We start from the raw sequence: 27,352 nt of genomic DNA, 5'->3' as shown, positions 1-27,352 counted from the left end.
GCTTACCTGCAATAAAAATAGATGCCATGCCACTGAGCAGGCTCAGGTAAGGTCTCTCTCAGTATTTCCTATTATGGTTGCTGCACTCTACTACCTCCTACAACTCCCTAAACACAATCTAGTGCAGTTCATAAAGGTGAAAGATGCATGGGTTCAGTTCCCAGCACAGCTGTCTCAGTAACTAATGTTTTTCATGAAGACAATGTGATTTTCCTGCTGTGTTCCTTGCACAGCCACACAGACCTGCTCTGCAGTAAATTGTTACTAGCAAATTTACAGTACCTCATCCATGCACTGCATAATCTCCAAACCCTTGCAAGAGCTTATAAAAGCTGCTGGCTCCTATATTTCAGTTCCACACAAGGCAATGTTCCTGCTGAGTTACTGCCTGTGCTGTCACTAAGAATACTGATATTTTCTTTTTTAAAAAGACAAAAAGGAAGGTAAGAGTGATGAACTGCCATATTCTGCCTCTCTTCACACACCTTTGCTATCGCTGCTTATTCTGCAGGAAAAAGGAAGGCATCTTCCACTGCAGGGCTGGGGCATGTACCCCAGTGCACCTCACAGAATTTGCCCCCTGCCCAGGGCCAAAATGGGTTTCTGGGTGTCCCCTTTTGCCACTGGATGCACACAGCTCCACACAAGATGAGTCACCATACACTCAGCAACTCAGTAACTCAGCTAGTACACCCCTGGCACAGGGCAACAGCATGAAAATCCATGCCATTTTTGACAGGTCTGTGACATAGCTGTCTATGACATTCTCCAATTCTGGAAATTACACCACTTTGAAATTCCCTTATTTCCAAACTTTGAGTCACTATAAGGATGCTGACTGCATTATTTCTTTTTATAGACATTTATAGCCTTTAATACAAATATTACCTCCAGGTATATAGCAGACAGTAAGATTCTGCTCCAGATTTAGATGGAAACATTTAGGTTTCTATGGTGCAATGCCTCCAAGTTCAATAACTATAATACCATTATAAATTGTGGCCACCTAGTTCAAGATATCTGTGTTGGAACAAGATTATTGCTGTTCTGCCCAGGATTTTCTCTCCATTAAGTATAACTAACTTTGGCAAACTATCCACAAGGTGAATGTCAGTAGGGGTGCTGGCATTCTGGTCACAGGACACATGCTCTTTCTTCTGGCAGCAGGCTGGCAGGAAAACAGCTGCAGCAGGATTGATTGTTCCACTGGGCTGAATCTGCAGACTGTGAGTTGCACAACCCTGTCTGATGCCTCTGGGAGACATCATTGTCTCCTCATCTTTGAATCCTGCCCCTCATTTTTTTCAGCACAGACTGCCAAGAATAGAACCTCAGCTCACAGAGAGACATGAGGCATCTCTAAGCTTTCTACAAATGAGCTGTCTAGGCTCCCCTCTGTTCTCAGTGAAGAAGAGAGGCATCTCCAGAGAGCAATTCTGCTGCTGTGGGGGATGAAGTGCTACAGAAGTCACCTGCTTTTCTTTTCTAGCAATAAAAGAAGCTTGGACAATGAGTTGACATCTCACTTGCAGAGGCTAAAGTTCAAGGTGATCAGTCCTGACAAAGCTCAGAATATATAAATCTCACTTTGGGTAACAAAAACCACATTTTTTTTGTAAACTGAACATTCCTGATTAAAATTGACTCAACTTTTATTTAAACTTTAAATTGTTCCAGCTTTCCATGAAGCAACCCAAAAATGAAATAAAATGGGGAGAGGAAGAAAAAAAAAAACTAGCATAGCCAAGACAGGGACAAATATGCAAAATGTGCACGTACTCAGCTGAAACAAAGCTTGCAGGTTTTAGGGAGGAATAAGGATGGATTTGAAAGTAATTGGCACAGCAGGACCTGGAAGGTCACCATTTAAAAAGGCAGGCAAAGGATAAGAAGCAAAGGACACCTCTCACAATCCACAATATCCAGTGTGACATACTCCTGTGTTACATAGCATAATTGAACATTTATAAAGCCTGTCCTCTTTCAGGGTGCTGCCACACACATCTAAACCCAAAAGCACTTAAATATTTCTGAAATTCTTTGAAAAATTCAAGATGACAACATGACTATCCACTTTGTAGCCCTTGATTTCAAGCACAAGAACTGAATGGATTTAATTTAGTGGTATTGCTACACATGTAGATTGATCCAAGTTAAAAAATGAACAGTGTGAGCACATTTTGAAATAACAGCATATGAGCCTTTATGGCTGAACTGGAGCAGCCTATATGCTCTTAGACGACAAGAAAGGAAAATCCCTTTTTTGATTTCTGAATATGAATAGACACTATAAATTTGTGTCATTTTCCTTTTGACTGACTGGAGAACTAAACCATAAAATTGTTGTTAAGACTTTTCTGAAAACCAGAAGGATGCAGCCTAGAAGAAAACCAACTTCAAAATGTTTTCTAGCTGTGACCAACTATCCATTCTGTTCTAAATCAAGGTGACTGATAAAGTTTGGCATAAAGCTAAACATTCATATGTTCCTCAGAACTTTTGTGGGTAATGTCAAATTCTGCAATTTAAAACTTTACAAAGGTAATTCCTACCAAAATAAAATTTGTCTCAGCTCTGTGAAGATTCAGTGTCCCAGCATGACTGACTATAATTTTTGGATAGCTGACCCATGTCATTTCCTCCTGTAAGACATATACACAGACATAGCACAAAGAGGAGAGGCAATGTTTCCCTCCAATGTGAAGATGAAGGGATGAAAGGATGGGTGTAGGATTCAACTATTAATTACTTATAATATTGTGATAATGTTCTACAACTCTGAGATGGACGGGAAGAGTCCTCCTTAGGAGAAAATAGTAAAGCAAAATTTGACAAACCTGTCTTCTTCCAGTAAACTTTGACCTGAAGTTGATTGTCCTGATAGAAGGGAGTTCCAATTTTAAGAAAACGAGTGGTTTTCCTTCTTTGAAAGGCTGGGTAAGGATCTACCAGTCCTTTCTGTGGTTTCCCAGCAGGTGTCCGTTCCTCTGCAATACACAGAACAATCAGGAAACTATTTAGTTAACTACAGGGCTGTATAATGGCTGTACTAAATTTGGTGTAATTGAGAAAATAATAGTATCTTTATTCCAAATGATCTTATTTCCATTTCTTACCTAAATGAAATAAATATAAAGAATTAACTGTCCATAATGGTTGAAAAATCGCTCATTTGAAATTCAGTCAAATTTAGAAAGTAACCAAAAAAATAAATATGTTTTCATAGGGAAATGTCTGTAAATTTTCTGAAGAGTAATGAGGAAATGGACTGTATTTATATCCCAAAGAACAGGAAATGTTAACACAATGATTTTTTAAACAGTCACAGTATCTACCAGTAGTTCTCCCCAATACTTCACAGTCTTTATATTCATGCAGTGTTTGAACATGCACAAAATCCAAGGACAGCACTGAACGTAACACACAGAGTGCCACATGTGGTTACTACATCAAAGTAAATATAGCCCTCTGGTATGCTATATATGAACATTGTGGTCAGATTAAAGATCTGTCTTGCCCACTTTCCTGTTCCCAACAGTGAATGGTGAAGGCTTAGGAAAACATTGCAAGAGCAGAATTTTCTGTCAGCAATTCCCTTGGTGCTATGTGCCTTGCTTCCAACAAGCAATTGCAATTGGATGTCCTTCATCAAGCGTTTTGTTTGGTATAAATTTATCATCATTTAGCAGGGTTGACAGTACTTACAGATATTTTCAGTTGAAAAGAAAGAAATGTTCATTCAAACTGCACTTTTCATTGCACACTTGCAAATGTATCTGATCTAATTAGAAGGATCAGATTATAACCAACAAAAAAAGCTGTATTTAATTCAATATTACACCTAAATTAAACTAAAGAGTCCAATAATAAGGAAGTGGCAAATTATTAACTACAAACTTGAGAGAAAGAGGGAAAGATTCAGGTTTCAATAATTGCCAGGAGTAATATATAAACTTGAACATTTTGCCTTATATGCAGCTTCAGTTAACACTGACTTGCTTTATGGCCAAGTTTTACTTTCTCAGCCCTTTGCTGAATCTGATAAGATTGTTTGTTTTCTTTGTTTGTTTTAAATTAAACTACCAAACTTAACTGAATTCTTTCTTAAGGTAACCATAAAGTTACTACTACCCAAATGAAAATGAAAAAGTTATAGAGAGAAGTACAAATTAAAATCTATTAGGTATTCCTCAATTTAAATTAGTTTAGTTTTATTAAATCTCTCCTTTGCTATCCTCTGTCTGCTCCACTTCAACAAAAAACCAGGACACCAATTTATAATATTTCTATATAAAGATCAAGCAAGAATCTTGTACATTTCCCTGAAGTGAAGCACACAAATATAGTGAGGCAATGCCTTTCTGAGTGTGGGGAAATGGAATGCCAGAGGGCTGAGGTCAAAGCTCACAGAAGTGTGTAGGACTAAATTACTTCAGAGGGGTACAGGCTATCTCTATTCTGACAATAGGACCTGACACCTAAAAACCAGAGCTTAATTCCACACAGAGCTGAGTATCTGACAGTGGGACTTCAGCAAAATTGTCATGTTGCTTCTGGAATTATTTCCCAAAGTCCATGGAAGTCCCAAAATAAAGACAAGCCAAAGATGTCATGTCCTAGATAATATTTCAGGCAATTTTTTTTGTTTCTTTTTCATATGTCTCCATCTGCTTCTGAGTATTCTCAAAATTACATCAAGCAGGACTGGCTATGTACCTAACTAACCTGAGTGAGATATAGAAGATGAACTTGCATCTCCTCCAGGAGAAGTTTTTACTTGCTTTTCTATGTAAAATATCATCTAGCCATTTAAAAAAATGTCCAAAAAGTCCTAAATACATCTCTCATTGATAGAGTGCTCTATCAATTAAAGTGAGTGATATCAGTGGTTTAGGTTCAAAGAATCTTGACTCCTTTACCTCATGGCTTTAAGAGAAGGGATGTTCAAATATTTTCTATAAATTTATTACTGAAATACTCAAACAAATATGTGTTTTACTTGGTACAACAAGCACTGATTTGCAGTTAAATAGAAAATACTGCTCATTAAATAAATGGATGTTCATAATTTGAACAGTCAAAATTCTTGAAGTAAACAAGATCAAAAAGATATTGTTCCCAATGTAGTTTTACTCTAGTTTAAAATACAATACAACAATTAATGAACCTTTTAGTACAAAAAGCAAAATAAAGCAGAAGGCATTAGAAAGTCTGTACTGATTAGACATAAGTAGGTAGCAGATCTTCACAAAAATACTGATGGTCTGTTTTCTGAAGCAAAACAACCATGGAGAGGGCAGGGTATCCAAGCAAAATCGTGGAAGGAATTTAAATCTAGTTGTGACAATGAAATGAACGAGGTTCCACTGCAGTGGACAGAAAATGATGAAGCAGTGGAGTCACATATGAGGTATAGCATGTGATGATTCCCCACCAAATGAACTCCATTTGGTGGGGAATTTATAAGCATTAACTCAGATGTGACCTGTATCAGATTCTGAAAACACAATGGCTTGAAGAAGGAAAACTGAAACAAAGATTTTCTCCCAACACAAACCCAGAGGAGATATAGACCAAGAGAGTCAGAACATTAGTGAGGCCACAGAGAGCTAATACAGACCTACCAGTGAAAGGATTTCTCACAGTAAATATGAAATGACATGCAAAAATGACATGCTCGTATCTCAGTTACTCACCTTCAGTTTAGAAGGCTTTTGTTATATGGAAAGTCTTTATTACTATCATGTTTAAAGATTATGATGGTCTGACCTAATGTCAGGAGTACCAATAACGCGTGACAAAGGTCAGTTGATTAATTATCTCTGCCCCCAAGATGGAAACACTTATAAAGCTATACTAATAATAAAATGAGACAAAGAACTTAAAAAGTTTGCCCATTTTCTCTTTGGCTACTTGTATCCAATAGCATCTAGAATTTTCTCCCACTTAGCAGGGCACAGACCAACCTCAGACAGATAAAACCCCACGATCAGGATTCTTTGATTTAACATAAACTCAGCTGTGAGTTGAGTTCTTATTTAAAGCTGGGATGTCGTGGTGATATGACAGTCAAAATGACTGCACTGAAAACTAAAAACCTTAAAGTTAGCACCAAGAGCCAAACTTCACAGAAACATTATTAAAATGAGCAGGAAATTGGGTAGGGGGACAGTGTGTAAAAAAAATTTTGCTTCTTTATCTATTGAATTTTGGGGTGGAGAAGAAAAAAAAAAAGCAGCAAAACCCACAAATAATTCTTAGAAAAATAAACAGCAAAATTTGAAATCTCTCAAACACCAATGACACACTCCTAGCAGATCTCAATGGCTCACTGTATGCAATTAAACAGCCAGTTCCCACAGCTATTTTTCCCTCTATTACATCTCCTGTGTGCATATAGGAAAAGATGGAGAACTTAATGTGATAACTGCACTATTTTGATACCATGCACAGTCCTGCAAACGAACAGACAGTGGAGATTCAAGCTGATATTCTGGTATGGATTTGAAGTACAGACTCAGTGCATGGAAGAGATGAAAACTGGACCTTCTGCTGTCTCTCAAGATGACCCAAAAGAGTAGTAAAGATTAGTTCAATATAGGAAAAAGAGGGATGCTTCAGCTTATTTTTTCTTCTTGGTCCATTAATACCAACCACAGACAAGAAGGTCTGTGATAGCTAACAATCACATTACAATATTTTATGTAAGCCCAAACAGAATATGGCAACAACAGCAGTTGATTAGTGAGGTTGAAAGTAATTACAGATCTCTTATGAAAATGGCTACAAGTTTAAACTGTGAGTGTACTTTAAAGAAAAAATGTAAATGAATACAAAATGAAATGGAGTCAGGGCAGAATAATTAAAATCATATTCTTTAACATCTTATTTTCAGAACTCTGCTGTATTAGTTAATCAGCAATTGGGGCAGTAACTCAGTATTGTACTGTAATTGTATAAATAGCATTTGAACAAGGCTAAGAATCATGGTGCTCTGCCAGATTCAGATACAGTTTGCAATTACATTACTTAGGATGTGAGGTTCTAAAGACCTATCATCTGAACACCTTGAGATTTTAATTTGAATGTGGGTCCCATGTGTGCAATATTTTGAGAAAGCATGGTTGACAGACATGGAATGTTTCAGATTCCCTAAAAGAAGAGCCAGTGTTTTATATATCAACTCATAGTAGACACAAGCTTTTGTGTTCCAAGAATCTGACTTAAAGGGCTACTAAAAATAGACAGGATTTTGGAAAACATTGCAGGTTAATAGTGTCCAGTTAAGACACACAAAAATGGTTTTATTCCATCCATTTCAAAACACAGTCAGTATCTATAGCTGTATTGAATCTAAAAAATATTAACACAACAGTTATGCAAAGGCTTCCATTTTCTTTGCAACTGTTTATTTTAGGTGAGTAGAGTCTAAGTCAAAGAATTAGGCAAAAATTGTCACCAATTTTTAAATAAGAAATTTAACAAGAAAAGGTTACTCAACTTGACCAGGAGATGATCACTGTGCTGTGGAACAGCCTACTTAAAGAATTTATTTTTTTTTTAAGATATCATTATATAAAACATTCAAATTCCAGATAAAGGAGAGAGAAAGCATTCAGGTGTTTGATTACTCACTATTATTCCTGATGTCCTGAGTTGTGCTAAAATGGAGAGACACCTTAGCACTTTTTAGGCGTATCTGACCCCAACGTGTCACTGCCTGCAGCTCCACATTGTAGTTGCTGTTGGGTTGGAGCCCCTCCAGGACCACATAATTTTGGGCCTATAATAGAATAAATATACAAAGCAATTATAATATTGCTGAAACACATGCCTTTATTAAAAGCAGGCTTGTTATCTTAGGCACACTACCTTTCTGAAGTTAGAAAACTCATATATAAATTTCAGAGCAAAATTTCCTTTCTGCAAAAGATTTCTTTAATTGGACTCTGTTTTTCTGTGTCATTTTAAAAATACTAACCTACTTGATGTTTGCATAATTTTGGCAGTTTCTTGGCAATTCCAAACCTATTGTTTAGGCAAAACCAATGGGGCTTTCTTCTATAAAACAAGGTTTTTCTCTTATGCCAAAATCATTTTAGCAAAAGGAATTTAAGCACTTAATTCCACAATTTCTGTGTTAGTAAAGCAATTGAAAACTTTTTTCTAGAGACAGTCAGTCTGAAGATAGCTAAAGTCCAACATTTAATAAATTTTTCAATTCATTCTATTTGTTTATACTCTTGAAAATAAAAATTTAAAAAACACGCATCACCCAAAAATACCCCCTTATTGGAAAGAACACTTTTTCTTCTGTAGAATGGAAAATAGAACAGAAAAAAACCAATTTCCAATGTCATGGAAGTGTACAAAATGGGGAAACAACAGATCAGGTTTATCATTCTCCAGTCAAAAACCCATTCATTAAGGCAAGGCACATGATATTGTAAAGAAGAGTCCAGCCTTCTCAGTCTTATATTTTATTTCACTAGATTTAATTATAAAAATATCCTTCTAGTCCATATGCCAGGTTGAAGATATTTTTTCTCCATGTTTTTGTTAGAATTTCTTGTGCCCTTCAAGTTTGACAGTCCATATAGAGTAAAAAAGATAACCATGTACCAAGGTAACCACCCTATATTTAACATTTAGGATGATAAAAGGAGATTGCCAAAAAGTATTTAGTATTAATTATCTTTACTTGTTTAGTGCTGACATATTGATTATAACTTTTGATTAACAGTCTCAATATTGTAGTCAAACTAATTCAATGTCTACCTGGAGTGAGCTCATATGGAAATCAGTAAGAAATTATTTGGGTTGGGCTACATCTAAAGGTAAGAACTGGACAAAAATAATCTTCAGTGATCTTTAACAATTAAGAATTTTCCACCTTTCCTTTTTTTGCTTTTTTAAATGTTTGTGTATTTGCCATTCTTTAGCCTAAGAGTTGCTACAATATTCAAATGACCATTGATTAGCAACATCATCTGGAATGTCCTGAATCTCACTGGCAGTGCTGTGCAGTTTCATGACATGCTGCAGAAGAAAAAGCACAAGTCAGGAGTAATATGAGACATATTGTAAGAACCTGCCTTTTCTATAAAATACACCTTGTATTTCCCTATACTCAAGGTCAGAACTCCATCCCAATTACCCTAATGTTCTCATGAACCTAGTTTAGTATTATTTGTATGTAGGAAGTACTCTACAGAAAGGTCTTAAAGACCCAGCTCAATTTTAAAATTCTCTGGGGTTTCTGATGTCCTGAGAGAGAGAAGCTCTCTGTACTTGTAGAGAGAAAGCTCTCTGTTATCTTTAAGCTGAAGCCTCTTTCCTGAAGGTCTTTACCCAATGTAAGGTTCCTTGAGGAACACAAACTTTTCTATGGAGCACAGTCCAACCCTACTCCTATCCTGCCACAATTATTTTTTTAAACAACAATAAAGAACTAACCTTCCTTTCTGTGCAAATTGACTTGCATGATTTCATCACACAGCCTTCACTGCCTTTATTTCTGTCAGGGTTTGGTGACTGAGGGACAGAGGGGGAATTGTGTCCCTCTGACTGTCACTCATCACAGTGGAATGGGCAGCCAGAGCCAAAACACTGTGTTAACATTGACATGGGGCCAAAGTGTCACTGTCAAAAGCACTGAGAATCAAGTCATGTCTAACTGATTTCTGTAATTGCTATCGATTTCTATTAATTGCTTTAAAATAATATGCAATATCCTTAAGGATATCACAACAAAAAGTTTCCCAGTAAAGCAATATTTAACATATTACTCAAGAAACCCATAGGAACTTGCTGCTAAGGAAATATTGCCAGATCTTTGGTACAGCAGTTTATTTAAAGAGTTTTGTGTGGTTTTCCCTCAGACCTACACTGACTGTTTAACGATTACTCTATGACTGTGTCACAAGTTTTACTTGCATAGTGAAAGAACAATGTGACAGACAATGACAGGCTTTCAAATAAAATAAACACTTTAAGAAGCACTAACTGAATAAGCCTAAATTTAGACAGCTAACAGCATTTAACTTTTCATTCATCTTTCCTGAAAAATCTTATTGTATTTACCTGTATTCTAAGGCAGAAGTTTATTTCTCTCCCTGACTTCAATGTAAGAAAAGGATTAAGAGATCAAAATATTCTATGGGCTTCGTGATACTAAAAATTAGGACCATTACTTTACCAGTGGCTGAAATCACTGGAACTTATCACATATTTTATACTTACACTCTATTTTGCATAAACATAAACCATACTTCTGTCCCAGTTACTGACTTCTTTCTTACCCCATCAGTAATCTTCCTTCTCTTTTTTTTTGCTGGAATTACATATTTGCTGTATGTCCAGCTCCAGAAGACTTTGTAGTGGTGCACTGGGATATCAGGCTCTTCTGGAAGATCCCAAGTAATCATTGCATTTACACTCCCATCATTGTTTGCACTGATATTGGCAATCCTGATATTAGATGGAGCTGGTGGAGCAGATGGATCTAGAATTTAGAAAAAAATGAAAATATTCTAAGGGAAAAATTATCTTCATTAAAGTAAAGATTATCTTCCCCTCATGATTTTATGAGGCATTCATAAACTGGATTAAATACTCTAAATACATTGAGGAAAATCCAGGCAAAGACATCCTGTAACTGATATGGCTTCTTGTAAATTCTAGAAATTCAAACTCTACTGACATAAAAATTATTGGTTAGCATCTAGTTTGTCATTATTCTGTGGTTTTAGTAGTTCACAAACATTATGAAGCTTTTATCAAAATGTACCAGATTATCAGTTTTCTTTCTGTCACTCACTTTAAATATTCAGTGAGTGTAAAACATTCAGGTTCTACAAGTGGCCTTGTAGAGTCACCACAGAGCTGCATGGATGAAACACTGAATATTTTTTCATTGCTAGATAATTCTCAGATGATGAAATTATGCTTTGACACATTGAATCTTTCTTCAAAATTCTAATATTGATATCTACCACCATGGGACACAAACACTTCCTTGGACTAAATGTAATTAAAGCATAATGATATATTACACTGTGGTAGAAATCTATAGGGGTTTTTTTTTAGAATGTCAAAAAGCAATTAGCTACCCCTTTGATTTATTTCACTATTCTGGTTCAATTCCTGGTCAATATCAACTGAGATAGTATTCCTTGAGTTGTCTTTGTGCTGACTCTAGAGTCAAGGACACACAATAGTCAGAGTTTGAATAAGATTAAATATTGAATCTTTTCCAATATTAAATTTAAGACCTCCTTGTGGATTCACTATATAATATCCTGGTCCCAAGTAATGTGAATCAATGAAGATTTTGCAACAATGCTTCTGAAAGACCAATTTGTTGTTTACCAATTCCTACCTTTTAATTCCTACCCTTTTTTAAATGTCTCTGTCAGCAAAAAATTGATGACAAAATACAAGGAAATTGCAAAAACAAAATTTACATAGAAGTAAGCAGTGAGACTAAAAAAAATTAAAAGCGTATCAGAAGAATAAAGGAAATTCATAGCAATTAAGACAGGTTATCAATATATAGCCACATGAGCCATCACTTATTTGCCAGAAATAAAACTGGAGGTGTGAGGAGGGGATATCATTCATTCATTTACTGTATGGTTTACCTGCATTATTTTAAATTGGTAAATGAGCTGTTAAATAAACATTCCAGACATACTTAATTCATCAGATAATCCCTATGACAAATGGTCTCACTGAAAAATTGTATCATTTACTTTATAAAAAAGACACATTCAGAATTAATAGACAGCATTTCCCTTTTAAACATCAGCATATGTGAAAAAATTACTTATTCTTGTTATTAAACAGGACTTTTGCTGCAATAACAATGGATACTCCTGTTTCCTCACACATTCCATTTTAGTTAAACAGTAATGGGTGTCCCTCTTTCCTCACACATATAATTCAATCTAACTTTTGGCCATAAAAGTTCCAAAGCATACTTAAGAATTCTGGAAATTGAACATAATTTCCAAATAGTAATAATGCCTCACTTCTCACTTGGGTTTTTTAATCCACTAGCAAGTCAGTTGTGTGTATTTTTTCTGGCTTTGGAGAAGCACTGCTATTACGCTTATTCCCTCACCTGTGAAGCTGACAACCACTCCATCTTAAAGTACAATAAACTATTCATTCCAGAATTAAAGAAAAATTTAGCCAAATAGTTTGTACTATTCTCTCATACAATTTTTCATTTACTTCTGTTATTTAAAAGGTAAGTATAAAATGTAATTTAGGTAAACTAAATATAAACAGAATCATGATTCACATATATAAGACATTTATTAAGCATTCATCTCAATTGATTTAAAATGTTAGGGGCTTTTATATGTTATATGACATTATATTAGGGCTATAAAACATTTATAACCTGAAGTGCAACATGATCATATTACTGTAGGTGAATTATTCAGGTTATCTCCCAGAAGTGCTATGCATCATCTATTATGTATACAAAACATATGGGATAAAATAAAAGTGTTTCAGAGAATATATCTTCCCAAATGGTCAGATATAAGCAAAAATAATTCAACTTATAAAACATGCTTGTCCTCATTCTGCATCTACAAGAGATAGAGAGTAATTTCAAAAAAGATTTAAAAAAATGAAATAGCTCCTTGGGACAAAGTGTATTACATGATTAAAAACATTTTGAAGTTCTCTTCACCAATTTTTTGTAGGTCTAAAAACTAATGACCAAATTTAGGGTTTTTTTCTTTTCAAATGTTTATATGTCCATTCCAGCAAAAGAAAGCAGTTAGAAAGAACTATGTGTGTACTGAAACCAATAGATAATTTCTTCTAAATTCTACACCACCAGTGTATCTGTACTTTCTATAATTGCACAGATTATTGAAAACATTATCAGTAGAATTTCTTCTGTGCTCACGAGACACAGTCCAGGCAGCAGACAAAATGCTGATCCACATTTGAAAGAAAATCTATGAATGTTTCTACTTTGCTGTGTGAGAATAAAAACATTGCATTAAAAATCATTGGGTAATTACAGTTAAGGATAGAAAAAATGTCCTCTTAGAAGGAATATGTATGTGATATAATACAGCAATAGCAGATATTTTCCTGAGTGCCCTCTTTCTTCAAAGACTCTTTTGCAAGCCTCTCAAATGACATCTATAAAAATGCCTTTGAACAAGAACAGTGGTGGTGGTAGAAGACAGAAAGGAGGAGATGTGCAGCTAACAGACATGAAAAGGTGAGACACTGAAAGTAACTCATTTTCTGTGAGAGCTTTATTAAAACTAGTAGACAGATTAAGAAAATAATTAGCTCTAAAGATATAAAATATCAAAGATAAACAAACTTATTACAGTTTTGCATTTAATCAACTGAAAAAAAAAATCCTGTCTTTTTGTATGGATGCAACAGTAAAATATTTAATGGCTTTGAGGTGTATTACCTGAAATATTAAGACGCTCAGTGAGCATTTTATATCAGATTAGGATCCATTTCATATCAAGTATTTCAATACCACTATGTAATTTATTAATCTACTTTGATATATTTCTGTGACACTCATCACTATTACAAGTGACACAATTATCATTTTGTAAGTTAAGAACCCAAGAGTATTAATTATTTCTTCATCTGAAAGAATTTAGTTTCACCAGCAAAGCAGACAAGTGAAAAGGAACAGCAGGGTAAAATAATGTGATCTCTGTTTACAGGAAGAAAAACCCAACAAACCAAAAAGCCCACATTAAACAAAGAACTCAAAAAACCCCAACACCCTTTAGGCCTCCCAAAAAAACAAGAACCCAGAAAAAAAAAACCTGTGACATGTTTATGAGCATGTTCCTCTACAATGCATGCCTGCCAGTTACCACATAACAGATTAGTTGTTTTTTCTGCATTATTGAATGGAAAAGTCATGCTTCTACAAGGTGGTCTGTTATGCTTATGTCCTTGTAGACATTAAAAGCACTATACAATTCGTGCTAAAATACTTCAAGGTCTAATAACTGGTACTGAATCACAAAGCTGACTACATAAGGTGTTTGTTAACCTAACTATAAAGCTAAAGTGACCTTCTGCTGACTATAAAGCCATCCTACTGTTAGTCTTCATATACCTGTGATCCCTTTGACTGACTGCCCACATGTAGAATTCAGGTACACAGATGTAAAATTACTGGAATGAAAACTGCTGCCAGTTTTTCAAATGCAAAGTACTGGTAGTTTATATACATGAATTTATCTTGAGTGTTAAATCAAATTCTTTGGTTTGCAGAAAGAGTGATGCTAGTTGCAGCTTTTCCTTTGCAGTTTATACAAATAAACTACAAGCCATTCTATATATCCTAGAATTTGGCACAGACAGCTGTCCTCAACTCCTAAAAAATTCAGGTCTCAGCAGCCTGACAAGTAAATCGCTTCTCACTGCTAGAAATGATAGCTTCATTAGGTCAAGGCTGAAGCTGCTGTTCCAGCACATGGGATAAGTACTCCACTTGTCTGGATTGTGTTTGGCTTGAGTATACCCAAAGGACTTAAATTCCTGTCTTGCTGGCTACTCAGCCATCACAAGCAAAATTCTGTCTCCAGTCCCCAAAAGGGAGGATCTCTTGCTGCAAATAAAGGAAAGAAAGAAAACACTCACATCATCACCATTTCAAAATTAACATCTCATATTTGTGAACATAGTAATAGTTTATATTTTCCAAAATTCTTTAAATCAATAGCATTTTCAAACACCTTTGCAAAACCTTAGAAAACAGTGTGGACAAGCTAAACACATGAATACACTGCTTCAGTGCATCCACTTTGTCTTTCAATGTGGCAACTGGAGTGAAAACAGTAAATGATTTGGAATAGGTGTCAGAGAGGGGAATAATGGCATTGGAATCAGAATTCTCATTCTGAGCTGTAAAAGTGAGAGCAAGTGTGATAGCAATTTAAAGCATTTTTTGGAGCATTTTTCTTGACTTAAAATAGATCTCCCACTGCTATCTTTCAAACATGAGACCTTCTAACTCTAAAAGTCTGCTGAAGCTGCTCTACAGACAAGTTTCCAGCCATTAAACAGTTCCAGGGTGTAAGCAGGAGGACTGGCTCTGCCCGATGGAAATGGCACACATAAACCAGCTGTGCAACAGCATAAAAAAATCATTGGTCTCAAAGGAGCAACAGAAAGAATTTTAGTGCCATGAGTGGATGTCTGTTCTGGTTTTTCTAACACTCAGTAATGTATGCATGAAATCACATCCAGCCTGGTACTTATGTGCTGTGAAAACAATGTTGTCTGCTTCCTTTTGCTTGACAATCTATCCAGTGTATGCTGGCAATTGCCTTCATGGTGAAGATAAAAACCTTCAGCAGAGGTGGAAGGGTCAGATGGTTTGGGCTCATTGTGTTGATCTTCTTGTCTCTGGAAAAGGCACAGTACCTACCTACAGACCAGTGAGGTAATATATGACACAGAAATGCCTAACACTGAGTCCCAGAGTTAACTGAAGTCTCTGGTACTGAGAGTTCATTCTCATCAAAAATTATAAAAAGCTAGGGAAAAAAAAGACTAGGGACTCTGAACCAAATGCAACAAATTAAAAATTGTATTACTAGTGCCAAGCAGCTTCTGACCAGTTAGGTTAAGCTATCCAGTGCCTGCTTACTGGAAGAAAAACACAGGTAGTTTTCATCCAAGGAGACTAATTTATGGATTCTAGGAACACTTCTCTCCTGCTTCCAGAAGAAAGGAAACAGCTTGGAAAGAGCCAGTCTAAATATGAATAGAAGGATATTTGTATCTTCATGGATCAAAAATGTTCTGTCAGGTATTCAGTTACCTTTATTTACTGCTGTTATTGGAAATTGTTGCCACTCAATTAAAGATAAAAGGAAAGCACACAAAATTAAAAAACCCTGAAAAAAGAAGTGGAAACCACAGCCAAAATAGCAGAAAATTTTGATCAATTTTAGTTGACAGTATCAATGTAAAAGTCCATCTGCACAGTCCCAGTCATATGAAAGAATCCACTCTCTAGGTGCAATATTCACTTAATTTTCCAGCCACTCCACCACAGACTATTCCAACCTGTGTTTCTTGTAATTTTGTAGTCACATTTTGGCAAAACAAAGCTTCACTTGTGAAGGGTCATGTCAGACCAGTACATGGAAACCCTTTGTTTCCTTTATAAAAAATAAATAAACAGAGTTAAAAAAGGAGCTCTGCCTAAGCTTTGAATATTCCAGTAATTCTCAGCCATGTCACTTTATTTACTATTTACAAATTAATGCCAACAAATTAATGTTCATCCTAGATGAACACACGAGGCAGTGTAAAACAGCTAATAAACCTTCACCTCAAATGTTTATGGCATAAAAGCATCCAAAGGTGCAGTAGATCAGACCTCAAAACAAAACACAATTAGATGAAGAATGGCAAGTTGAAATGCTTGATGAAATATTCGTGTTTTTCTGGTTTTGTCTTTTTCATGACTGAGAAATTAAATTACTTTGGAAAATGAGGAGTGTTATTTAGTGATAAATAAGTTAATGGTAATTACCTCAGAAAACTTAACATCATTTTGAATAAAACAAAACCTTATTTTGCTGTGTCTACTTAGAGAGCATGTTTTTTGCATTTTCAAAAAGACAAAACAGTATAAAAAGTATTGTGGTAACCAGACAAAAATTCTTTCTCTGAGTAATTACAGCACGTTTTTGAATATTCCTCTTAACATCTTAAAATATTTAGTGACAGAGACTTTGTGGTGCCATATTCTTCCTAGAAGAAGATTAAATATCATATTTGTCCCCCTTTAGAGGAAAAAACAAACCCAAATGATTTTCTATTCATTACTATTTATGAGCAATTGGTAAAAGTTCAGTATCTTGTGTGAGAAACTGTCTTAGGAATTACTGTCATGTTTCCTGATCAAAGGGTTTATTTTTGAAGAAACCTACTGCTAAGTTTGACCAAGATAATAATCTTCTCTTAGTCTTGGCACAACAGGGTGAAGTGAAACACTGATGTGAAATTCTGTCCACACTTCACACAAACATAGCACAGACAGGCAGCAAACTTCCAGAGGTGATGTGCCAAAATCCACTTTTCTTTTCCAAACTGGAGGTTAAATGTGCCTGTAGGAGCTCAGCAGGGGCCAGTAGATGCTGGCACTCAAAAAACTAGGCACATCTGAGCAGCAGTTTCTTGCCTCTCTACCAAGCAGGAGCTGTCATTTCCCACTGAGCTCCAAAGCAGTAATTAAATGTTCGTGTGACACTAACTGCTACCACTCCGATGGCTCACCTGGGGATATAGAGGCTCAAAGACACCAACAGGAGCATCCCAGTATCTCTCCCAGCAGTCAGCACCCAGCAGCACCTTCATGTGAGTCACCTGGAGTGACTGCACATTTCATCTGGCAAACTCACATCTTTATCACAGCCACTGGCAGTTCCACAGCCCCTAGAATGGCCAAATGAGCTGCCAGCATAGGCTGATCTGGGCTAACTGAACTCCCTGCTGCTTGTCTGTCAATTCACAATCCTCTGCCAAGGGCTAGAGTTCAGATGTGAAAACAGTTATTTTGAGAGTTACAGAAGCCTTTTGAAGAATGCTGGCTACATGCTGCCATTATCAAACTTTTGGTTTATTAGGTAAGAGCATGCAGAGGTACTGCTGACTCCCACTGCCCTCATCACAAACTCTAAAAGTGCTCTCCATCTCCACTAGACAGCCATGAGCAGTTCTCAAGGAGAGCAAGTGCTTCAGGGGTAGCTGCAGAGACCACAAGAGGACTCTGGTATTCATGTAATGATTTCAAAACCACAAGTTCCTGAAACACAAATTACTGCCAGCTGGGAGACTATTCTGAAAAAATACCCCTATTTGCTTATCCTGATCTTACATTGTTATCCAGAAACCCACCTCTGGCTGGGGTCAGATTCTGGGCTAAAGAGACCTTCAGGATGATTTACCATGGATATTCTTATATTCATTACCAAGGATGGTGTTTTGAGCATGGCTAGCACACTCAGTAGGGGGCCAATTTTTCTGAAAGTTATACAAATCCTGCCTGAAAATGTCATGTTCAAGCCAAAACCTCAGTGCTACCATGACATACCTTTCTGTAATTGTAGTAATAGTGGTTTCAAGCAGAATAGCTGGAAAATATTTACAAACCCAATAAAACAACTGTCAATGATCTCAATTTAAAAGAAAGTTGGTGCCAGATCCAGCAACAAACTGCTGTATCTGCTGAAGTGCTGTTCAAGAAGTAAAGAGAAAGGTACTGCTGCTGAAGAGTTCTTACAGTAAACTCACAGCTCGAAGGAACTGTATTATTTTATGTTTCTGAAATTGTATGCTACTTAAGTATTATAGTTCTTAAAATAATACTTCTTCTATGCATGAAAAGGTGGGTGGTCACAGAAGTAACAGGACAGCTATGCCAGCCAACCTTCCCACCACAAGTACAGCTAGGGCACCAAAAAAATTATTAAAGCTAACATATAGTTATTCAGTAAGAGATTAAAACTTCCATACCAGCAAAAGTATTTGCATGCCTCTATAAATGCACCACCAAAAAGATTCTTTTCTAGGACCGACTATGGCCAAACAATAAGCTAAAAGCCAGCACAGGAACTCAAAGATGGCAACTGTTTGTACTGCAAGATAATTCAGTCTGCAGAAAGAGGAGGAAATACAATCCTCAAAGTATGTAGAGTTATACCAGTGTAAAGATTCTGCCACTGCTAAAATAACAACAAGTCTTTCTATTAGGAACTGCTTCTATTAGTAGAGTGAAGAGTGCTGGATCTCATTCTTTGGCACTAAAATCGACTAGTGTGGTCTGGATATGCCCACATTATTGACTGCCTTTAAGAGAGGGTGACCACATCCAGATCATCTGTCTAATGGGAATAGTTTCTGGCCTGTGCTAACCCCTATGCTATGCCTAAGAGTCATCTGGGAAAATTCTTCTCCATGTTGGTGAAAAGCACACCACGGAGAATGCCGGGAACTTTACAGGATGGGAGAACTGTTTCCATCTCCTCCATCCCTCATGTACCATTTACTGGTACAGAAATACTTCTCAAAGTTGTTTTATTGCCCTAACAGTTGCAAAACCAGAACTATCAACAAAAATTCCTTCAATACTTTGTGGATCATCAGGCATGCCTTTGTAATGAACAGAAACATGCTGCTTTGCATTTATGCTCTTTTTTATTCTTAAGCACTTACAATTAGTGCTATGAAGAGGAAATTATATTAAGAGGGTACAAAGTTCCATCAAAACAATGCTGCTACAATTATTTAGATACAGGCCATAAAATATTCCAGTACTCTACTAAACTTATGACAGTAACATATTTACCATAACTAAAAAGAAAAAAGATAAACCTCTTGGATTAACACACTGAAACCCAAGTTCTTCCGTATTTCATGGTCAGGGTCGTGTAGTTTGATACCAATCATGTGGAAAATGTTTCAAAGGAGTTTTATTCATAGACACCCTTGCTGATAAAAGAATAATGACAGTTCAACTTTTAATTTGTTTGCTGTCTTCAAATAAATCTCCATTTCTAAAGTCAGTGGCAAAACTACTCAAAAACCCACCCACTGAAAACCCTCTGCCACAAAAGCAGGCAGGTGAGGCTGTGCTGCAGGTGGGAGTGAGAGGAAGGCGAGTGGCAGACAGGAACACTCACCTCTGGAGGAGCGGAAGTGCTTGCTGGGTGCAGTGAAGCCCCGGGTGCCGTGCACGTTCACAGCAGCCACGCGGAACTGGTACCAGCGGCTGGCGCGGGTGTCCGGCAGCCGAACGCGCTCCTCCGTGGTCTGGTGGGGAAAATGTCACACTTACTTACACTGCTTGTTCTGACAAGGTCACCTGCCATCTGCTGTGCAACACCCATCGGTCTGCCTGAGCACACACCAGCATCATGCATGCAGCCACCTCACCTGACCCATCACTCTGCACTGCAAAGCATTTACAGCTGTGAACATAATGATAAAACCATCCAATTTTACAGTGCATTGCAGGTTTCTTCTGGAAAAAGTAGCCTTTAGAAAATAGGTGAAGTGCTGTTAAATTCACACAATTAGTTCTGCAGTTATCACAACCTTCACCAGTGTTTAGGGTCTCACTGTTCAGGTGATATTTCAGGGAACTCGTTGCCCCAGGTGACGGGACTGATTTCCTCAATTCTCAATTCTCAGAGAATTAGGGGTCCAAAATAGCTTAATGAAATCCAGTGCTGTGAGAACCCACTTTTTCTAGTTCATAGGAAATTCAAAACTCTCAGATAATGAATGTAAGCCTTCTTCACATCTTTGGCACTTAGGTCAAAAAGACACTTACAGCCTTAACTCTTCCCTGAAGACTTTTCTCAGGTCATAGGAGCTGACCTTTTCTCCAACAACACCTACTGAGATTGCCAGTGTCATGAGTTCAATTTCCAAATCCTAAGGGGAGAACCACTGAAATATGGTATAAGCATAGATACAATCTGAACCCTTTCAGTAGGAAGTGCTTTGCACATTCTTATTCTGAGCCCTGTTTTCTTCCTTTTTTTTTTACCCCATTAAACTTTTGAAGAACTATCTTTTGCATTCTTTCTTTTTTTTTCTCTAAGGTACAAACACCAGAACTGAACACAGCCTCCTGGTAACCACTGAATCACTTCCAGCTACAGAAGATGTGGCATTTTTGCAGAACTCATCAAAAACATATCCACTTGGAAATTTTACTTTTTTTAATTACCTCTCAATTATCCAGTTTTCAATTTACTTTAGTATGTCATGTTTGCTACATTTTGGTTTAATTCTTTCATCAAAGTAACACAAGAACCTGAACCAGATATCATATATATGTCTAAGTATATTATACAATCACCACTGATTACCATTACTGACCAAACATGCAAGCTCATTAAAAATGTAGTTACACCAATTTATTTTTACAAGCTCTGTTTTATACAAGTTCAAGAAGTCACCTTTCCTGTATATGATTCAACATTACTTGTAATGATACTAAGTAGCTCCCAAAAAAAGGCAAAACATAATTTCCGCTTCTGCTCCCTTACTTCTTTCTGTGTAAGAAACCAGAAGTTGCTGACATAACTCAGATAATCAGAAACTGAGGAATTTGCTTCAGCTCTTCAGCAATGGCCTTTTAAAGCCCTGATAAATAAAATTTGTAGGTGTTATTCTCCACTTGTCTCTTCATTTGATGACAAACAAAATTTAGGGAAACAAATATCTCATTTGTGTGTGCATGTAAGGAAAGGAGACTTTTTCTAAACCATATTATTGACTCTCTCAGACTGCTAAGCATTGCAGACTCTGAGTCCATCACATATTGCTGCTCCTCAGAGTCCCTCTCCATTCAGACCACTCTCTTCTCAACTTAAGCAGGGCTAACTGTCCTGACAGTCTACCTCATCTCCTTTCCCTTTTTAACCTTTATGCTACTTGTAGAGGGAATTATCCAAGGTTTGCCCCAGGGAAGAAAGAGCCTACCTGAATCAACTTTTGCAATTATTTTTATTTTATGGAGTACTCAAATATCCTATTTTTTTCCAACAGCCAGCTCCCCTATTGCGGCAACTGAAAACAGGTTCGGGTATTTAATCATAAATAACTAAGTACAGTCTTCTGGGCTTTTAAAAATATGTTTTCTGAACTTTGTAACAAGGCAAGCATAATCTGAATAAACTTAATCCCAAATTCCTCAAAGGAGTTATTTGTCACTGGCATCAGCTCATATTCTGTTGATTAAAAGAAAGTATTTCAGAAAAGAAAGAAGTGTCAGTTTCCCATGGCAACCACGAAATAATGTAAAATCAAATAAACTGTCAATCCATAATGCCAAAATTATTTCAACTTATGAACATGCCTTGGGCCTATTACTTTCATAATTCATTTTGTATGCCAAGCTCCTGCTAAGCTCAATGGCATGCAGGAGGTCTACCTCCAACTACCATGATATAAACCACTCTGGCACCTCTAAGTACCTTTTACATAGAATTAATAAATTTCTAGAAATAACTAAGTATTGCTGAGATATCTTACACTACCTTAATGCTATAACTATTTTTTTTTTTGTTTAATTGCTTTAGTTTAGTTAGTTCTCACTTCTTAAGTATTTTTGGAGCTGCAGTCATAATATTCAGAGTCCTTTCAATATCTTTCACATTAATTTAAACCCACTAAAAGCTATGCTGAGTAGTACCAAATAACTAATGGTTAAATTTCATCACACACCTAAAATTCTGTCTGAATATGAAAGAAAAAACCAACACTTTTAAAGAATTTTTAAGAATCATAAATAAAAGACAAAAACAAAAGATCACCACTCAAATCATTACAGAATCATAATTACCATTTATTTGGCATTGTTTAGTTATAAGATGAATGTTTGGAAGGTAGCTTCAAATTCTAACAGGTGTTTTATTTGGAATAAAATAATAAATTAGTCTCCTCAAACAAAATAACTGGCCAACATGTCTGCCCTCAGTATCATGCAAAGTTCAATGAAGACAAGGGAAAATCCCTATTAACTACATTAGGATACAACTTCATATAAGAGCAGCATGTAATCTTAATGACATAAGCTGGACAATACACATAATACCTTGGCATTACTTCTCAAGAGCTCATTTTAGGTCCAAGGGACAACAGGCCACCTCCAGTAGCCAGAAAGCAGAACAAGGTTGGGCTTTCTGTGAGAATTTGGCCAAGACTTGCCCAGAGCTGCTCCATTTAGGAAGCACTAACAATTCTACTCCTCTTCCAGCAGCTCTTAACTGTTTAAACCCTGAGCCCTTTCCTGTAAGTAGTCTCCTCATCCTGTCCTTCAAAAGGTGATTATCTGTTATTGTCTTCAACATGGCTACAGAAATCTTCCTCTGCTGCTCCTACAACTGAGCAATGATCAAGAGCATCCCAGAGCATGGATGACCTATCTTCAATTCCATCCTTTGTGTGAGAGACAAGGGCAAGATATTCCCTAGCACCCTGGATGTTGCATGCTATCTAGAACTGTAACATGTTATATATATTTACATGCAAAACTGTTCCTTGGAGAAAGAAAGGCTGAAAGTCAGAATTTCTTGTAAGGGAAAGGTGGGATTTACTACAACTGGGAGGAAGAAGAAAGAGAATATCTGGCCCAGCAGCATAGCAGTTGGACCATTCAGGTGGGATTCTTGTGTCAACACTCCAAACAGTGAATATATGTTATGTATGTATGTTAAAAATTGGTGCAAAGAACTCTTCACAGCAAAGACTTGTACAGAGGACTCTATCCAAGGATTACAGTAATCAATGGACTGTTTCACTGTGCTCATTCCCCACTATGAATCTTGGACTCCTCTCTGTAGCACAAATGTTTAATAGAAATAGGAGAGTACAGCCTTACCCTGCTGAGTTCACAGCTCTACACCTTTGGAAACAACACAATGATAAAAGAATTTGCATTTCAAAAAGTGAAGGGATACCACCTAGGGTATCAGAAAAGCTGAGTTTCTATTTCCTCTGATAGAAAAGAAATTCTGAGTATTGTATCCACTACTCTAACAAAGGACAGCAGACCTGCCCTACTTCATGTGAATACAATCCCACACAAGGTGGGCTCATTTCCCTGCTTACCAAAGCAAGCCCCCCCCGGGAGATGGAGAAAGAAACCTTTAGTGTACAGGACTGGTGGTTAGGTCCAGCAGGTATTTCTCACTGTCATGGGCTGAGAACTTCCTTGTGATCCTCAGAACCAGAATTTTAGGTGTTTCAGAAGCTTCATTTTCGAAGATTAGCTGTCCACAGAGTTTAGACAATTGCAAGGTGAAGCACTAAGGTCAGTCACAATCAATCTATCAGTAAATACGTCCCTTATTTGTTTTAGTAATGGACTAGACTAATAAATGTACTTCATCACTGTCTGCCCATATGTATATATATGTATATATGTGTGTGTGTACACATTACATCCATTCACACAACACAGACATGCTCTGTCTGAAAATAACTGGTCTGGTATATTTTAATCAACTTTATTATATTATAGTAATATGATTAAATAGCTGAATTTCCAATGTAAACAATAATGCTACTATTTTTAGAGAGAATTAGTACCAAATGGAATGGTAAGTCTGTTCACATGACATGCTGTATTTCCATAGGATAATGCAGCAGGTCCTGCTCAGCTGGCTGAATCTTAAGTTACAGTACTGTAGGAAACTTCACATAACACTTAGGACAATCTACATCACAGCCAGCTTGGCCAACTAGCATCTTAGTTACCATAGTTTTTATATTCACCAATGGAAATTAGTCAAATGGTTAATCATATCAAATTTTCCCCAAAATACGCAGTAAAAAAACTACATTAAAATCCCTTCCTCCAGAAGTGAGAAATAACTAGAATTGTTTTCAATGTGTTTGCTTTCCTATATAATTGGAGAGCAAAATAGTATACTAATAGATTGTGCCTTCTTCCTTAAAAAGAAAACATAAAGATGACACAAAAAACATGGCACAAAAATCACCAAACTTTTTCAAAATTATTGTTTCAATACAAAGTAAAAATTTTGTGTCAAAAATGAGAAATTACTTGTGAATTAGCTCTTCTGAGGGCAATAGAATACAGCAAGTTTTTTTTAAAAGTTAAGCCCCTTAAATTTATCGAAAATTATAACCCCATTTGTTCTTGGACATACAAAAAATATTAGAGAGTAACTCTGATGAAATATTATGAAATTTCTTATAAGAAGATGCAAACAATAACTTTGTTTATGCTACATACGGGTACAAACATAGAGAAATTCAGATCCTCACCCACAGCTTTTTTGATCTTTGATTACTCTTTACATGGTCTCTACCTTAAGTTGCAGAGTAAAACAACAGCCAGAATCATCTCCTCTGGACAGAGATGCTCTAGGAATTTCTAGCTAAATGGCTCAGCTCTTCTCAGCCTTTGCCTATAATTAAGGGCTCATACCTCAATGTTTTGGAATCATACAAGAAAAACATCTCAGTTACACAGACAAGGAAAGCCTGGAGGCTGTGCACACAATCACTGGAGTCAAACTGGATATCCATCCTCGCTGCTGATATTGAAAAATAAATTCTATCACATTTGGCCAAACAAATTTGATTGCCTGGTGGGATGTCTAAAACTACAAACACCATAGGAGGAGGTACACTACTCTCTAAAGACACAAATTCTGGTTGCTAGCACCCCTCAAGGGTGCCCAGCCTGCATGTCCCATAAGGTCTACACAGTTCACAAAGCCAGTCAGGCATCCTGAAGCGTGCTTTGAACTGACATTCCCAGTGGGGTCCACCACACAATCAAATTCGTGTGTCCTGTGATGCAGAAGGGACAGTGAAGTTGTCAGAAAGATGTCAGTCTGAGGAGGCTTCTCCTGCCACAGTGATTAACTCAGCCCCTTCTGCCTGCATTCACCAGACCCCAGGAAAGGCAGCTGTCAGGCTTCTAATTGCTCTTATTGCACAGGAACAGTGTTTCTGAAACACTCTCCTGCAGATCCACTGCAAGGCAAGGGCTCATGTATGTTCAGCTACTGTGGAGCATCTATAGTGCATGTTCCCAGAAATGTGCATGAGGTCTGGGATGAGAAATAGCAGAGCACTGTGCTCCCTTTGCAGCCTGGATTCACCAGCCACAGCGCTGAGCTTCTACAGTCTATCACAGACACGTGGTTCAGTAACAGTGAGGAGTAATTCAGATCTGGCACGTTTTTACTACTTGCTATTTTCCTTGCAACAAAGGCAGGAGGTTGTTTCCTGGAATGGAGAATGCAGGTTCAGGACCTGCACCTCAACTGAGAGATCATAAGCCACTGTAACTTGATCAGTTTTGGACATGCTCTCATGGGCTTGCACAAGCAAAGTTTCCTGCCAGGGTCTGCTGCAGGGGGCTTTTCTTGAGCAAGATTACAACATAGTGACAGTTCCCTCTAGCACCATGCTGAAACTAAGAAATTCACTTCTGAGTGTTCAGCCTCACAAGCTTCATGTTTTTGTAAGACAGCATTTTCCAACACAATCTGAATTGAGAATGAGCACAAATTGTCACAGAATTTAAATCCCTTACTCTATTTTGTGGATGGTTCTACTTATTCTCTCTTTCCTTTTTTTTCCTAGCTATAATGATATTTTGCAGATCTTTTCAAAATCAGCATTTTATTTTTCTTGTCAGCAGGGATAAGGGTGAAGCAGTAAGATAAACGATTGGAACTCTGCCATCCAGGTGGACTGTCAGCATGGTAAAAAACAGATTGAAACTGGGAAGAAACTAAGTGAAAATTTATGCTCTGTTGGCTGCTTCTCATTAAGAAACATTCGCTCATGAATCTTACATTTTTAGTCTGGATTGCACTGAGTGATAAGAGCATGACATCATAGACTTTTCTGAATTGGGAGGGTCACACCTGAGAAAAACAAGTTTACAAAGAATAAAGGTTTTAGTAAATTTTTTATACTCTGGTGTTTTTTTTTTTGTTTTGTTTTGTTTTTGGTAAGTTTTTTTGGTTTTTTTTTTTTAATAAATAGCCTTTTCACCAGCTGGGTTTTTTAACTTTTGACAAGAATCAAGCCACGCCTTGGACACTGTGCAGTGAGTCCCTAAACTCAGAAGGACTATGTCCCTAATGTACTTCCTTGAATGGATTTTGCTCTCTAATTCTACATTTTTCAAGAGATTTGTGACATTCTGAGACCAAATCCACATTGCTTACAAAGAACTAACCTGTGCCACAGTTTGCCAGTTTGTAGCATCATCCTCACTTGGATGGATCCCTTGATTCCACCTCCTCTGAACAACATAGATCACAGGCTCAATGGAAATATTGAATTTTGAAGACCACTTCACCTCCAGGTCTCCAGACTGATGTTCTATGAATTTTAATTCTTTTCGGGGTTTCAGTGGAACACCTGTAGTAGGAATGCACAGATAAAAATATATGAGTAATTTACAATATATGCTTAAGCCATTTGTAGATGAAGCTGTATAAAAAATAATTGAAAAAAGATTGTTTGCAAGAGAAAATGCCAAAAAGGGAGGAATGATAAGCATGGAAGTTTCAGGACTGTTTCTAGCTAACCCATCTCTGTTAACATGAAAATTTGTTTAAAAAAAAAAAATCTTCAAAATTATTTCTTTATTTCATTAAAAAACTGAAGGACATGAAAGATGTAAACTAAAACTGACTTTACAGAGAACATTTGCCCAATATAACTGGGAGAAAGACCCCTTTGTTCCCAAGCAGATTCAGCTGTACCTAATGTTCAGTTTTTCACCCAATTTATCCTTAAACACATTTAATAC

At 36.8% G+C, this 27,352-nt stretch overlaps 1 protein-coding gene across 1 annotated transcript in view; it reads right to left on the bottom strand.

The window, feature by feature from the left end:
* The window catches only part of ANOS1 (anosmin 1), a 131,047-nt gene that overhangs the window by 26,009 nt on the left and 77,686 nt on the right, over window positions 1–27,352 (bottom strand). Inside the window, exons 5-9 of the mRNA XM_054654768.2 lie at window positions 26,774–26,958; window positions 19,713–19,842; window positions 10,302–10,504; window positions 7,636–7,783; window positions 2,838–2,987 (exon numbers count right to left, since the gene is read on the bottom strand). Of these exons, the coding sequence (XP_054510743.2) occupies window positions 2,838–2,987; window positions 7,636–7,783; window positions 10,302–10,504; window positions 19,713–19,842; window positions 26,774–26,958 (816 nt within the window). The remainder of the gene's footprint in view (window positions 1–2,837; window positions 2,988–7,635; window positions 7,784–10,301; window positions 10,505–19,712; window positions 19,843–26,773; window positions 26,959–27,352) is intronic.

The sequence above is a fragment of the Agelaius phoeniceus genome, chromosome 2 (assembly GCF_051311805.1).
Source record: "Agelaius phoeniceus isolate bAgePho1 chromosome 2, bAgePho1.hap1, whole genome shotgun sequence".
Taxonomy (NCBI): domain Eukaryota; kingdom Metazoa; phylum Chordata; class Aves; order Passeriformes; family Icteridae; genus Agelaius; species Agelaius phoeniceus.
The sequence above is the reverse complement of the archived record's forward strand: the minus strand, read 5'-3'. Positions and strand labels throughout refer to the sequence as shown.